The sequence below is a fragment of the Ipomoea nil genome, unplaced genomic scaffold (genome assembly GCF_001879475.1).
Source record: "Ipomoea nil cultivar Tokyo-kokei standard unplaced genomic scaffold, Asagao_1.1 scaffold0672, whole genome shotgun sequence".
NCBI lineage: Eukaryota > Viridiplantae > Streptophyta > Magnoliopsida > Solanales > Convolvulaceae > Ipomoea > Ipomoea nil.
In genome coordinates this window covers 967,263-981,537 of record NW_017617100.1, presented here as the reverse complement: position 1 = coordinate 981,537, position 14,275 = coordinate 967,263, and the positions used below count along the sequence as shown (strand labels likewise).

The following is a 14,275-nucleotide window of genomic DNA, read 5'->3' as shown; positions in this document are numbered from 1 at the left end:
ATGCTAAAAAAGATTAAAGAAGAAATAATTGGTTTAATCAATTAATAGTAAACATGACATGTGAAAATAATCACTATAACCGATTATAGATTACACAAACTATTTTTGTTTGAAATTTATTATTGTTAGTTTTTACTTCTTTTTTTTTAATATAATTTGTAGACTAAAAATTTAATACAGGCAATATGTGAAAAAAAAAATAATAATAATAAAAATGGAGCAGTTCACGTGTTGAATTCGGAAGCTTGAAAGCTGTTGGCGCAAAACCAGAGTAGATTGGCCTTGGGTCATATCTGACCGTTTGGATAAACATGCGACATCGTTTTGGGGTTGTAGAAATTGTGCAGCCATGTGTATTTCCACCGAGCCAGTAATACGAATTAAATTCATATTAGCTGCGGAACTTAAAAAAATTCAGAAACCCATAAGGAAACCAATGATTATGCCTTCATCATTACAGTTTCAATCCAAGAACAATAGATTCCAAATATTTTCCTTATAAATTTCTAAAGATTCCACAGGCTTTCAGCTTTGCTTAAAGAAATTTTGTTGGAGAGAAGCTCGAGTCTATCGCCAAAAGGAGATAAGATAAAGGCGGAAATATTTATCTTCTTACGGTGGTAAAGTGCAGGTTTTGAGTCAACAAGCTGGTACTTTCTCCGGGAACAATTATTGATCTCTTGCAAAATAGAATCTTAATTGGTACATTCTGGTGGAAGGAAAATGGGATTTGAGGATTGTGAGGTAAATTATTTGTGGAGTCTGTGTAGTTTAGTGGGTGCTTTTCTTGATCTAGCTATAGCTTATTTCTTGCTCTGTGCATCATCAGTAGTTTTCTTAGGAACAAAATTTCTAGCCTTGTTTGGGTTGCACTTGCCTTGCCCTTGTAATGGGCTGTTTGGGACACCCCCAAATAGAAGCCTCTGCTTGAAGAGGCTGTTGGTTGATTTCCCTAATGAGAAAGTGTCAAATGTTCAGGTTTCAGTGAAGGGAAAATTCCCTTTTAATGACCAGAAGAATTGCCATGTGAATTTGAGGTTAATTGGGGAAGAGGATACTAACTATACTCATGGTGGGGTTGTTGAAATTGGAGGTGAGGTGGAGGAGGCTTCAAGTAGTTCAGTGGTAGATGTGAGGAAATCATGCAGTGTTCCTAGAATTGAGTTTGAGCCAAAGAGTGAGATTGGGGTTGTAAGAGAGGAAAGGCCTGTGCCTGTGGTGAAGGGTAAAGGGGTAATGAACTATAAGAGCAGAGGTTGGATACGTCGTCGTAGAAAACGGGTTGATCATTGGACTTCATCATCAGTTTCGTCTTATGATCCTAAGTTTGTAGATTTTCAAAGTGGTCCATCATCTCCTCCTAGTGTCAACAAGGAAAGAGTTGAAATTAGTCCTAGGAATGAAGAAGACAGCAAAGAGCATTATGGGAATGAAGTTGAAGCTCATTGTTCCAACCGTGAGTTTCTATTGTCCTTCCTTGAGAATTTAAATATGAATTTATGAAATGTTTCTCATTTCATGTGTGTAGTCAGACTGGAAAATACAACTCTTGTATGGATGAACACATTATTCCATTACTTGTGTTTCCTTTCTTATGACGTACTGTACATAGTTACCAATTCTGGGCACATTTACTTACAGAAACAGAGTTTTTAGTATTATTATTATTATTATTATTATTATTTTCAGTAGAGATAGTGGTGCATGTATGCTAAAATTGTATTACATATATGCTATATGAGCCTCTATTAAACCTATGCTGGAAACTTTTCTAATGCTATTATATATGCTTTATGAATTTTAGGGCTGAGGCACTGGCAGCCTCCTATAGGCACAGCTTTTGGACAAAGGGACAGTTTTGAATTGAATGAATTTCCTAATGATGATGACCAAACTGAGAAGAATGTTTCATCCAATGAAGAGCTAAGAGCCCATGCTCAAATGGAGCAGCGTCTCCGTACTGATGACAAAAATGCAATACATCTCTTGGAACTAGCACTTGAAGAAGAACAGGCTTCTCGTGCTGCTCTTTACCTTGAGCTTGAGAAGGAGAGAAATGCTGCTGCAACAGCAGCTGATGAGGCTATGGCTATGATTTTGCGCCTACAAGAAGAGAAGGCTTCAATTGAAATGGAAGCTCGGCAGTATCAAAGGATAATTGAAGAAAAATCTGCTTATGATGAAGAAGAAATGAACATTCTAAAAGAGATCCTGGTGAGGAGGGAGAGGGAGAAGCACTTTTTAGAAAAGGAAGTGGAAACATATAGACAGATGATTTCTCTTGGAAATGGGCAATCAGGTGTTGGTGATGAGCACATATTGGACACTGAAAGACAACAGCTTTTTAATTCTTCACTTGATGAAAGTGAAGATCCTGTCTTGATGCTTCATCAACTTAGTGCATCTATTGACAAGAAGGTCATGGCAAAAAGCAAGACATCAAATGAGTTCATCTCCATCAATAGGCAAAATCCTGTTCTTCCTCCTGGGATGGAATCATCGATGTTAGAATGGAATGAAGATGCTAGCTATCTGAAACAAGGGGACCTGGCAAGCCACCCTTGTGGCAATCAAGAGTTTCAGGTGAAAGAGATGGTTACTATAATCAATGATTCTTACATTTCATGGGCACATGCAGAAAGGGAGTCGTGCAAATCAGATGTTTCTGAACATGAAGGGGAAGGATCTAAACAAGGAGAAAATATCCCAGATCAAGGGATGATGGTAGTAGAAGGTTTGGAAACATGTGGTAGAGTTGATAGTTGTATTCGACATGATGATGAATGTTTGAAGCTTCATGGTAAAGATGTATCTCAGGAATTCCATTGCTCATCAAATTTATCATTTGATAAAGAACTTAATGTCCATGATGTTCATGTAATAGATGATGGATCTAAAGTCTGCAATGAGGGTAGAAGAAGCAAAGTAAAACCATCGTCTACAAACAGTACTATAAATAGTAATCTTTCATCTGAAGCTTCTGCTGCTCCAATGATTGATGTTACCAAAGATACTCCAAGTACTAGCAGTTGTGGTGCACAGATGGAAGGCAAGAGAAGCAGTATAGATCAAAGTAATCAGCTACCACCATTAGGCCCAAAGCCCAGATCTGTCCTGCCTTGTGATGTGCGTAGGCATTCCATGTCTACTGTTGACATTGAGAGGTTGAAACTTGACTATGAAGTTGAAAGGCTAAGAGAAAGGTTGAAGACGGTTCAAGAAGGGAGAGAGAAACTCAACCTATCATCAGTGGAGAATAGAGAGGGGGAAAAGTTCCAGCTGAAGCTTTTGGAGGATATAGCAAACCAGCTTCGAGAGATTCGGCAGCTTACAGAACCTGGAAAGGCAGTACGGCAGGCATCCTTGCCTCCTCCATCATCAAAGGTATCAAACATTTTTTACTAATTGTGAATTATGAGAATGCTGCTGATACATGTGGGTTTCACTGATAAATACTTATGCCGAGTCTTCTGCTTCTAATTATTGTATGTTTCAGGTAACAACAAAGAAAAAGCGTTGTCGTAGTGTCTCTGTAGGGATCCAGAATAGGCATGGGTCGTGAAATCTACACAGAAGCCTTGGGTGCAGGTGATTGATGAAAATGGGTATTCTATTCCCTAAATGAAAGATGCTGAAATTCTCCAATCTAAATCTTCCAATCCTTGCAAGCCTTTGGGAAGAAGGATATGATCAGTTCATAGTGTTTACCTTACCTGTATGTATCTCCTTAGGAGTAGGATGGTGATGGTCCCTGTTTAAACATACAATCTCCACTACCTGAGTCTTCTTTAGCTGCAATTTCTCGTTTTCTACTGTTAATTTCTTTTCATCTCTTAGGTCTTAGGAGCTTAGGATAACATAATAAACTCTTCTGAGCGAGCTTGTATAAATTTTCCTATTATAAATTGTATGGTATTTGACTTGCATTCCTAAGAACAATGTGTACATTTTAAATAAATATACAGTGCAGTTAATATGATGTTCAGTTCTTCATAGCATATGGTACAATCTTTAATTTGTACAAAGAGCAGTTCTTTAACGCGTCCACTGAGTATCAATAGTTATGTTGTGCAACCGAATGTACCATGCGCATGGTGCATACGATGCAAAACGACGTCGTTTTGACTAAAAACGCGCGTTCCACTTAAAAAAAAAAAAAATTCAGGTTCGATTCTCGGCAATAGCATTATTGTGGATATATAGTTATGAATTTATGGATATTTAGTTCATTCACTCACTGTGGATATTTAGTTCATTCATTGTAGATATTTACTTCATTCATTCACTGTGGATATATAGTTATGAATTTATGGATATTTAGTTCATTCATTGTGGATATTTAGTTCATTCATTGTGGATTTTTACTTCATTCATTCTTTCATTGTGGATTTTTACTTCATTCATTCATTCATTGTGGATTTTTACTTCATTCATTCACTGTGGATATATAGTTATGAATTTGTGGATATATAGTTATGAATTTCTGGATATATAAAAATGCTATTGTCGAGAATCGAACCTGATTTCTTCTTTAAGTGGGACGCACGTTTTTTTTTTTAACCAAAACGGCGCCGTTTTGCAACCGTATGCACCTTGCAAGGTGCATTCGGTTGCACAGCATAATTTGCGACTGAGTATTATGTAGGCCTGTGCAAAGCTCAACGGCAAATTTTACTGTGGATTGTGTGAACCATGGTCCAAAACGGTGCCGTTTCTTTTTAACCCGTTCCGTGTAATTAGTTTTGTTAGTATAACGTATTCGATTTCATTTTATATACATTATAGTTTCATTCTAGCATAATTAAAGTTTTATTTTGTTTCAATTACAGTTTCATTCGACATTATACATAAAGTAGTCTTATTACAATGAGATATGTTATTAAATTTCATTATATGATGGGGCAAATTATGTTGTGGACCCGGTCCACCTTGCAATGTGGACTCAGGTCCAAACTGGTGTTGTTTTGCTTCAAAAAGACGGCGTCTGAATAAAAAAAATAAAAATACTTCATTCCTTGTCGTTAACTTGCCGTTTGTCTTCAGAATTCGTTCCTCTATATTCACAATTTTTGAGCTCTATACTCACAATTTAAGAACTCTATATTCACAATATTAGAACTGATATTCACAATTTTAAATTTCAATATACAAAATTACAGAATTCAATATTTACAATTGCAGAATTCTATATTCACAATTTTTGAACTCTATATTCACGATTTCATAACCCTATATTCACAATTACAGAACACTATATTCACAATTACAGAACTGAATATTCACTCGCAGAGTTGTTTTCAATAATTAACAAAAAAATCATTGGTTGAGGAAACGGTGCCACTAACGGCACTGTTATTTTCAAACACGCAAACTGCATCGTTTTGGACTAGGGTCCACCTTGACCCTTGCAAGGTGGACCCCGATCCATGGCATAACAATTGATATGATGGACCATGGTTCACTTTGTAAAAGGGATCTCGAACATAATATATATTAAAAATAGAGTTGCAAAAATCCTCTTAGGCACTAATTAAACGCTGCCTAAGCATAAGGCGCTAGCCGACCGCCTAGTTATTGTTCCCTTCTTTTTTTTTTCACAAAGAGCTAATAACGCTTCCACTGAGGCTCAAACTTACAACATTCTAAATGGAAGTCCAACCGGGGTACCATTAGACCACATAGTCCTGGTTGTTCCCTTCTTTTTTAAATGGGTCATTCAACTCAAAATAAAATTGTTTTGAGCGAAATAAACCTAAATTGTTCAAACTCTAGATGTTTTTTAGGTTAATATTTAATATTTTAGTATTAACCATTAAAGTTAAATAGTTTATAATTATCAAGTCTTATTAAATTTAAAAATTTTAAACAAGTCTTAAAAAATTTAAAAATTTTAAACAAATTTCTAAAAAATAAAAATAAAATACAAAATACACGGCCGTATAGGCGCCGATTAATCGCCGTCTAGGTGCTAATCGTTATACCGTGCACCACGGCGCACATAGCAATGTGCGCCGCGCTCCTCCCAAAACGACGTCGTTTTGTTAAGTTGTGTGGGGAGTTGAGAGTTTTTTGCACTTTTGGTCCCACGACTATAGTGGCACTATCATAATTGATCCACGACTTTCAGACCTTGCAATTTTAGTCCACGACTATTGTTTTTTTTGACAAAAATGATCCTTCCGGCCACTTTTCCGTCAAAAATCCACCGGAGTAAAATTTTTTCATTTTTAAGAGGGCTAAATTTGACATTTCTCTTAATAAGGCAATACCTACCGCTGAACAACAAGCATAATAAAATCCCCAATTCCGTGGTGAGGAACTGTAATCTGCGAACTAAGAGGAAAATTCCCAGTGACTTTTTGTCTATTCCTGAGAATGTATATATGCATAGCTTCATTTGAACAAAGGCATATGTCAATGGCAAAGAGCCAAATAATTGCAGTATGGATTAACTCTGGTGCAGTGGTGTTTCAGATTGATTTCAGTCCACACCTTCCCAGATTGTAGCCTTTTGCTTAACAGAGCTTGTTTATGCTTGAATGAATGTACATTTTAACAAAGGTTTTTGTCATGTTGAAGCATGATTGCTAGGTCTGTATGGCACTGCAATAAAATTTATATCAAATAGATCCATCACATGTTGCTATATGCTACCATACAAGTGTTAAGTGTATTTTGTATTGTGAATCTAGCAGGAAAAAATGCAATTAGAAATCTGGGTCACTGCATGCAAGCTTGATTGATATGCATGTAATGTTTATCCGTTACTATTATTATAACATTAGGATAAGTTATGATAATATTCAGTATTTGATATGTGGTGCAACACTAATAACCTAATAACTAGACTACCATTATGATTAGGAGTCTGGTTAGGGTTTAGGAGACCTAAAGACAATCAACCACAATGATGGCTAGTGGTTATATAAGGTCACTAGTCCTCTCACTGCTCACATTACATACCTCATACACCATCTAGAGAGAGCTGAGTAAAGTGAGAGACAAAATACTCGTTATCTCTGCAACAGTCCGGATCGCTCAACCGTGTAAAGAGCTATGACTGGAGGTTAGTCGATCCTGTAATCACATATTATATGGTGCATGTGATATTTTAGTCTAACAGTTGGTATCAGTCGCCATAAATAATCTCTGCCTAGTTTTTTTTTTAATTGCTTAAATATTTGCATATTTTATATACTTTGTTATATAATTAAGATTATGTGAATATTCTTGAGTTCACAATTAAATTATCTGGGGTTGCTGGAAATTTGGTGTGTTCTTTTTCTGCATTAAGTATTAAAAACAAAAAGAAAAAGAAAATTATATTGGATAATTATTTTGGTCAGCCCTGCTTCTATCTGTACGCTGCTGTAGTTTTTTTAGACAAAGAAGAATAGAAGATGATGGATTAAGTCATTGGGCCGGGTTTGGCCCAATTGGGCCAGACCTGGTTCATATTATTTAATTAAATTTGGGCCTGTTTCGGTTTTGGGTCAAACCTGAATTGATATTTGGACTACATCAATTCATTCAGTTTAACATCTTCATCATATTTGGACTTCTTCTAATTAAATTATCCAATTGAAAATTTTTTTTATTAAGTCTATTATTAAATTATTATTCAACTTTGAATAATTATTCAGTTTTAATTTTTCAGTTGAATTTTAATTTAATAATGTTTTTCAGTTTAAATTGTATTAAGTGTTACAATTTAATTGTGGAGTATTTTGTGAGTAATATGCATAATCTGAGCATGTTATTTATGTCTTTATTGCAATAATTATTTGATTGTTATAATTATATGCCTATAGAAAAGCATGTTCATTAAGAAAAATTTAGAGCCTTTTAGGTATAAATTATATGTTATGCATGATTTAGTGCCTTTTAGGTGAATTAGTGCCTTTCAGGTTAGATTATGCATATTATTACTCAATCTTCAGTCATTACTCCACTCGTGTTTTATAAAGTTCCTAAAGCACATAAAGTACATAAACAATTCGTAGTTTACCCTATTCAAAGCCTTATCCATAGGTGAAACTACTCTTTAGATCTCTCAAACGATTTTACTTCAAAAAATGAGAACACATGAATTAGGGAAGTTTCTTGGGGAGGAATACTAGTTCTATGGCCCTGGCTTAAAAGCCTTGTTGCTACTAGTCCCCTTGCGATGCTACTCTGTCTAAGGAGTTGGTTTTTAACCGAGCTTCGTCTCGCCCAACTTTCCTGGGAGTATACCTAAGGATTGTCTATCATATTTTGGTTTAATCTGTTTGTTTATTAGGCTTTCTTGCTAATGTGATTATGTTCTTTGGTTAATTAAAGAGTAGCCACAACATCTTTAGTTTTCCAAAATTACATATTAAGTTTTACTCACATAAAGTTAATGCAAGAATATTGTAATTCACTCTGCGTGATATGGCAAAATTTAGCCCACATGCAATTTTGTTATATTTGTAGGGTTAATTAGGATGAAATACCATACTATGATCATAATTTGCCCACAGGGATTATGTATCGGCATATAGTTTTGGTAGTTTTGTCATTAAGAGTGGAAAAATTAAAATCGCACCCATTCCGTTTCCACCATTCAGTTTTGGTAAATTCATTATGCGTAAAAATTTAGCCCACAGGCAATTTTTATGGCATCCGAATTTATTTTTTGCATAATTTTACATTGGTAATATTATGTACTTCAGTATCTCTCTCTAATTTTTTGTGCCTCGAAAATTCTAACCAAGCATTAATTATTATTCTTTACAGCAACTCATCCTGTCACCCAAACACAAATTAATGTTCCAATCCTTAATGAAGATAACTACAAAGAGTGGAAAGATGCTATTCTCTTGCAATTAAGATTATTAGAGTTGGATTACGCTGTTCTCAATGAGGAACCCCCTGAGGTTACTGAAGAAAGCACTGGCGAAGCCAAGCAGCTTCGCGCACAATGGGAGAAATCCAATGGATTATGTGTGCTCTTCATTAAGTCAAGAATTTCCAGAAAAATTCGTTTTTGCTTTGAGGACATTAAGAAAGCGAAACCCTTGCTCAAAGCTATCGATGATAACTTCATTGAATCAAAGAAAGTTTTGGCAATGACTCTAATCATGAAGTTGAGAAATTTGCGTCTTTCCACTGTCAAGGGAACGCGTGAACACATTATGCAACTCAGGGATATTGCGGCTCAATTAAAGGAGTTGGAAATCATTCTACCAGATGATTATTTGGTGCTTTTTGCACTTGATACCCTCCCTCAGGAGTACAATCCTTTTAAGATTTCCTATATCACACATAAAGAGGACTAGTCTATCAATGAGTTGATAACCATGTGTGCAATGGAGGAACAAAGGCTTGTGGCTAAGCTTGGGTATGTTCCATCTTCTTTTGTTTGTTTCGAATCTAATATGTCAGAAGTTAATACTAATTCTTGGTGGGTTGGCTCTGGTTCAACAATCCACATTGCAAACTCTTTGCAGGATTTGACAAAATTGAGACAGCCAACGGGAACTGAGTGTAGCATCTTCTCTGCAAACAAGATTGCATCACCAGTCGAAGCTGTCGAAGTTTGCAATTTAGTTTTGGACAATGGCTTTGTAATGACGTTAGAAAAGACATTTTATGTTCCTAGTTTTTCTAGGAACTTAGTTTTAGTATCTAGACTTGTACCCTTCGGATATTCTTTTGAATTTAATACCAATAATATCAAGTTATTTCATTATTATACTTGTGTTTGTACTGGTACATTGTCTAATGGTCTTTTCCGTCTTAAATTAAAGAATGATTCAGTTTACAATTCTTTACATGTTCAAAACGGCACCAAACGGTGCAGTATTAACGACAATTCCTCAATGTTGTGGCATCGGAGATTAGGTCATATCTCCCTTGAGCGTATTAAAAGGTTGGTAAAGGATGGAGTACTTTCTACTCTAGACTATACTGACTTTGAGACTTGCGTTGACTGCATTAAGGGTAAGCAGACAAACAAGTCAAAGAAAGGTGCCAACAGAAGTTCAACGTTGTTGGAAATTATTCATACTGACATATGTTGTCCTGATATGACAATACCTGGTCAGAAATATTTCACCACCTTTATTGATGACTTCTCAAGTTTTTCCTATGTGTATTTACTTCATCATAAACATGAAGCATTGGATGCCTTTAAATCATTTAAAGCTGAAGTTGAAAACCAATGTAACAGAAAAATACACATAGTTAGGTCTGATAGGGGTGGTGAATACTATGGTAGATACAATGAGAATGGGCAAGCACCTGGTCTATTTGCTAAGTTTCTTCAAGAGCATGGGATTGTTGCCCAATACACCATGTCTGGTTCTCCGGACCAAAATGGTGTAGCTGAAAGAAGAAATCGGACCCTTCTGGATATGGTGCGGAGTATGCTTAGCAACTCTAAGCTTCTTAAGTCGTTGTGGTATAAAGCACTTAAGACGGCAACGTATATATTAAACCGTGTTCCAACCAAGGCTGTCACTGAGACACCTTTTGAGTTATTCAAAGGTTGGAAACCGAGTTTGCAACATATGCGTGTTTAGGGATGTCCGTCTGAGGTGAGGATATATAACCCACACGAGAAAAACTTGACCCAAGGATGATTTGTGCTTTCTTTATTGGATATGCACAATCTTCTAAGGGTTATAGGTTCTATTGTCCATCTCATACTACTAGGATAGTGGAATCAAGGAATGCTGAATTTCTTGAAGGTGACTTGATTAGTGGGAGTGATCGGTTCAAGGACTTAGTTCCTTCTTTCGATCATATTGACTCTCACCCTTCTACGTCATCTGGTGGTACTTATCCGCAGTGCTCCTTTAGTTCTGCCTGCAGATATACCACCTACCGTTCAGATTCCACAAACTGTTGAGGATCAACCTTTGGAAGAACCAGATCAGGACTTACAGCAACCGCCTGAACTAGATTTCGAACCAATGGTTGAACCAACTCAGGATATACAGCAAGATTCTGAGCCGATGCAGACTGAACCAATTCAAGAACTGCCACCAGTTCCTGAAGAGGTAGTTGACCTGCAGCCTGTGCAAGGCGGTGGAGGTCCAACCTTAAGACGGTCTACTCGGATAAGGCGATCAACAGTTCCTAGTTATTATGTTTCGTATCTACAAGAATCTGACATAGGGGCAGAAAATGATCCTGAAACATTCTCTCGAGCCACAAATTGTGCACAGTCTGACTTATGGTTAGAAGCCATGAAGGATGAAATAAATTCCATGAAGGACAATGGAGTTTGGGATCTTGTTGAGTTGCCTAATGGGGCCAAGGCCGTTGGTTGTAAATGGGTCTTTAAGGCTAAACGAAACTCATTAGGCAACATTGAGAGATACAAGGCCCGGCTTGTTGCCAAGGGATTTACTCAAAAAGAAGGAATCGATTACAAGGAGACATTTTCTCCTGTATCAAAGAAAGATTCACTTCGGATCATTCTGGCATTAGTTGCACATTTTAATCTTGAGTTGCAACAAATGGATGTGAAAACCGCTTTCCTAAATGGTGATCTAGAAGAGGAGGTTTTTATGAAACAACCTGAAGGTTTCTCTTCTAGGGGTGGTGAGCATTTAGTATGTAAGCTTAAGAAATCCATATACGGTTTAAAACAAACCTCCCGTCAATGGTACATCAAATTCGATGGGGTAATTTCTTCATTTGGTTTTGTTGAAAATCCCTCAGATAACTGTATATACCAGAAGGTGAGTGGGAGTGAAATTTGCTTCCTTGTTTTATATGTGGATGACATCTTACTTGCCACCAATGATAAGGGGATGCTTCGTGAAACAATTTATTTCTAAGAACTTTGATATGAAGGATATGGGTGATGCCTCTTACGTTATCGGCATTAAAATTCGTAGAGATAGGTCCCGGGGTATACTGAGCTTATCTCAAGAAACCTATATAAACAAAGTTTTAGAGAGATTTCATGTGCAAAATTGTTCATCTAATGTTGCTCCCATAGCTAAGGGTTAGACTTTTGGAGAGCTGTAAAGAGGGTTCTAAGGTATCTAAGATGAACCAAAGGTTACAAGCTTGGGTTTAGACAGACGGACAATTTAGATGTTGTCGGTTATTCAGACGCGGACTTTGCTGGCTGTGTTGATTCTCAAAAATCAACTTTAGGGTGCGTCTTTATTATGGCCAGTGAGGCTATCTCATGGAGAAGTGTTAAACAGTCCTTAATAGCTACTTCTACCATGGAAGTCGAGTTCGTTTCCAGTTTCGAGGCAACTTCATAGGGTGTTTGGCTAAAGAATTTTATCTCTGGGCTTAGAATTATGGATTCCATATCTAAGCCATTGAAAGTTTACTGTGACAACTCAGCTGCAGTCTTCCTAGCTAAGACCACAAAAGTGGGAGTCGAATTAAGTACATCGACATCAAGTTCTTAGCAATTAGGAATCGTGTCAAAAATAAAGTTGTATTCTTTGAACACATTCATACTGAGTTGGTGTCAGCAGATCCCTTGACTAAATGCATGCCTTCAGTTAAATTCAAGGATCTGGTTCAGAAAATGGGACTTTTTCCCACTATGGAATTTGTATATACATTCAATTTAAAATTCTTTGGCATTCAGACATTTTCTCAATTAAGTGTGTACACCTTCATTTGCTTCATATTGATGAGAAAATGTACTTCAGGGACTTGGAATAAACATAAGGTTTATTTCGTTGGGTTTTGTTTCCTAATTAAGTGCTAATGGCAGTTTGCATTTGATCATAATGGATACTACTCGTGCTAATGAGAACATATCATTATGGTTGGTGTTTTTCTGTTGTTGAGTGGTAGTGCTTGCACCAAGTGGGAGAATGTAACGTTTATCCGTTACTATTATTATAACATTAGGATAAGTTATGATAATATTCAGTATTTGATATGTGGTGCAACACTAATAACCTAATAACTAGACTACCATTATGGTTAGGAGTCTGGTTAGGGTTTATGAGACCTAAAGACAATCAACCACAATGATGGCCAGTGGTTATATAAGGTCACTAGTCCTCTCACTGCTCACATTACATACCTCATACACCATCTAGAGAGAGCTGAGTAAAGTGAGAGACAAAATACTCGTTATCTCTGCAACAGTCCGGATCGCTCAACCGTGTAAAGAGCTATGGCTGGAGGTTAGTCGATCCTGTAATCACATATTATATGGTGCATGTGATATTTTAGTCTAACAATGCATACCCCTAAACTTTGTGCAATCTGAAATCACTGAAAAACATATGCTTTTAGTTGTCTACATGGCAGAAATACTAGATTCACTGCCCTGTTAGTTCACCAGGGAATTGGAGATTTTATTCTGTTTGTTGTTCGTGGGTAATCGTAGAGGAGTGGTAGGTCTTGCCTTATTAAGTGAAATGTCAAATTTAGCCTTCTTATAAATGAATAAATTTTACTCCGGTGAAATTTTGACGGAAAAGTGGCCGGAATGACCATTTTTGCCAAAAAAATAATAGTCGTGGACTAAAATTGCAAAGTTTGAAAGTCGTGGATCAATTCTGATAGTGCCACTATAGTCGTGGGACCAAAAGTGCAAAAAACTCGGGAGTTGACGCGACAGAGTGTATGTGTATTATGTTATACAATTATGTATATTATGTTATACAATTATGTACATTCTGTTATACAATTATATACATTTTTTCATACAATTATGTACATTCTTTTATACAATTATGTACATCTGAAACAGAGAATTTTTTTTAAGAGTTAAAGTTTGTGTATTATGTTAAGACTTTATGTGTATTATGTTAAGTGTTTATGTGTATTATGTATTATGTTAAGTATTTATGTGTATTATGTATTATGTTAGATTATGTGTATTATCTTTTCAAAAAAGTGTATGTGTATTCTGTTATACAATTATGTACATTATGTTATACAATTATGTACATTCTATTATACAATTATGTACATTTTCAAAACATGATATTTTTTTAAAAAAAAAAAAAAATTAACAGCCGAGACGGAAAGCGGAATTTCAAAAAAAAAAAAAAAAAAAAGAAGTACAAAACGACGTCGTTTTGCGCCATGGCGCACAATGCAATGTGCGCCCTGGTGCACGATATAAATTGCCGCCTAGGTGCTAGGCTCCTCCCGAGTGCCCGAGAAGTACCTAGCGATTTTTTCAATCATGATTAAAAGTACATTTTAATACACTAAATATTTATTTTCATGAAAGTACATTATGTGTGTACTAAAGGTTCATTATTTAGTAATATACCAAATAATAAACATTCACTACACAAATAAT

The 14,275-nt window shown here is 36.1% G+C and overlaps 1 protein-coding gene across 3 annotated transcripts; it reads left to right on the top strand.

The window, feature by feature from the left end:
* The first annotated feature begins 359 nt into the window (after nucleotides 1-359).
* On the top strand, nucleotides 360-3,979 carry LOC109174953. 3 transcript variants are annotated; one of them, XM_019324189.1, is made up of 4 exons: nucleotides 360-1,455; nucleotides 1,624-1,630; nucleotides 1,805-3,384; nucleotides 3,497-3,979. In XM_019324189.1, exons 1-4 carry the CDS (start codon nucleotides 724-726, stop codon nucleotides 3,560-3,562), a joined length of 2,385 nt encoding a protein of 794 aa, XP_019179734.1. In that variant the 5' UTR covers nucleotides 360-723; the 3' UTR covers nucleotides 3,563-3,979. The 3 variants fall into 3 exon arrangements, with proteins under 3 accessions (XP_019179734.1, XP_019179735.1, XP_019179736.1); XM_019324190.1 differs by lacking the exon at nucleotides 1,624-1,630 and having other exon boundaries at nucleotides 361-1,456; XM_019324191.1 differs by lacking the exon at nucleotides 1,624-1,630 and having other exon boundaries at nucleotides 1,288-1,460.
* Nucleotides 3,980-14,275: the final 10,296 nt, after the last annotated feature.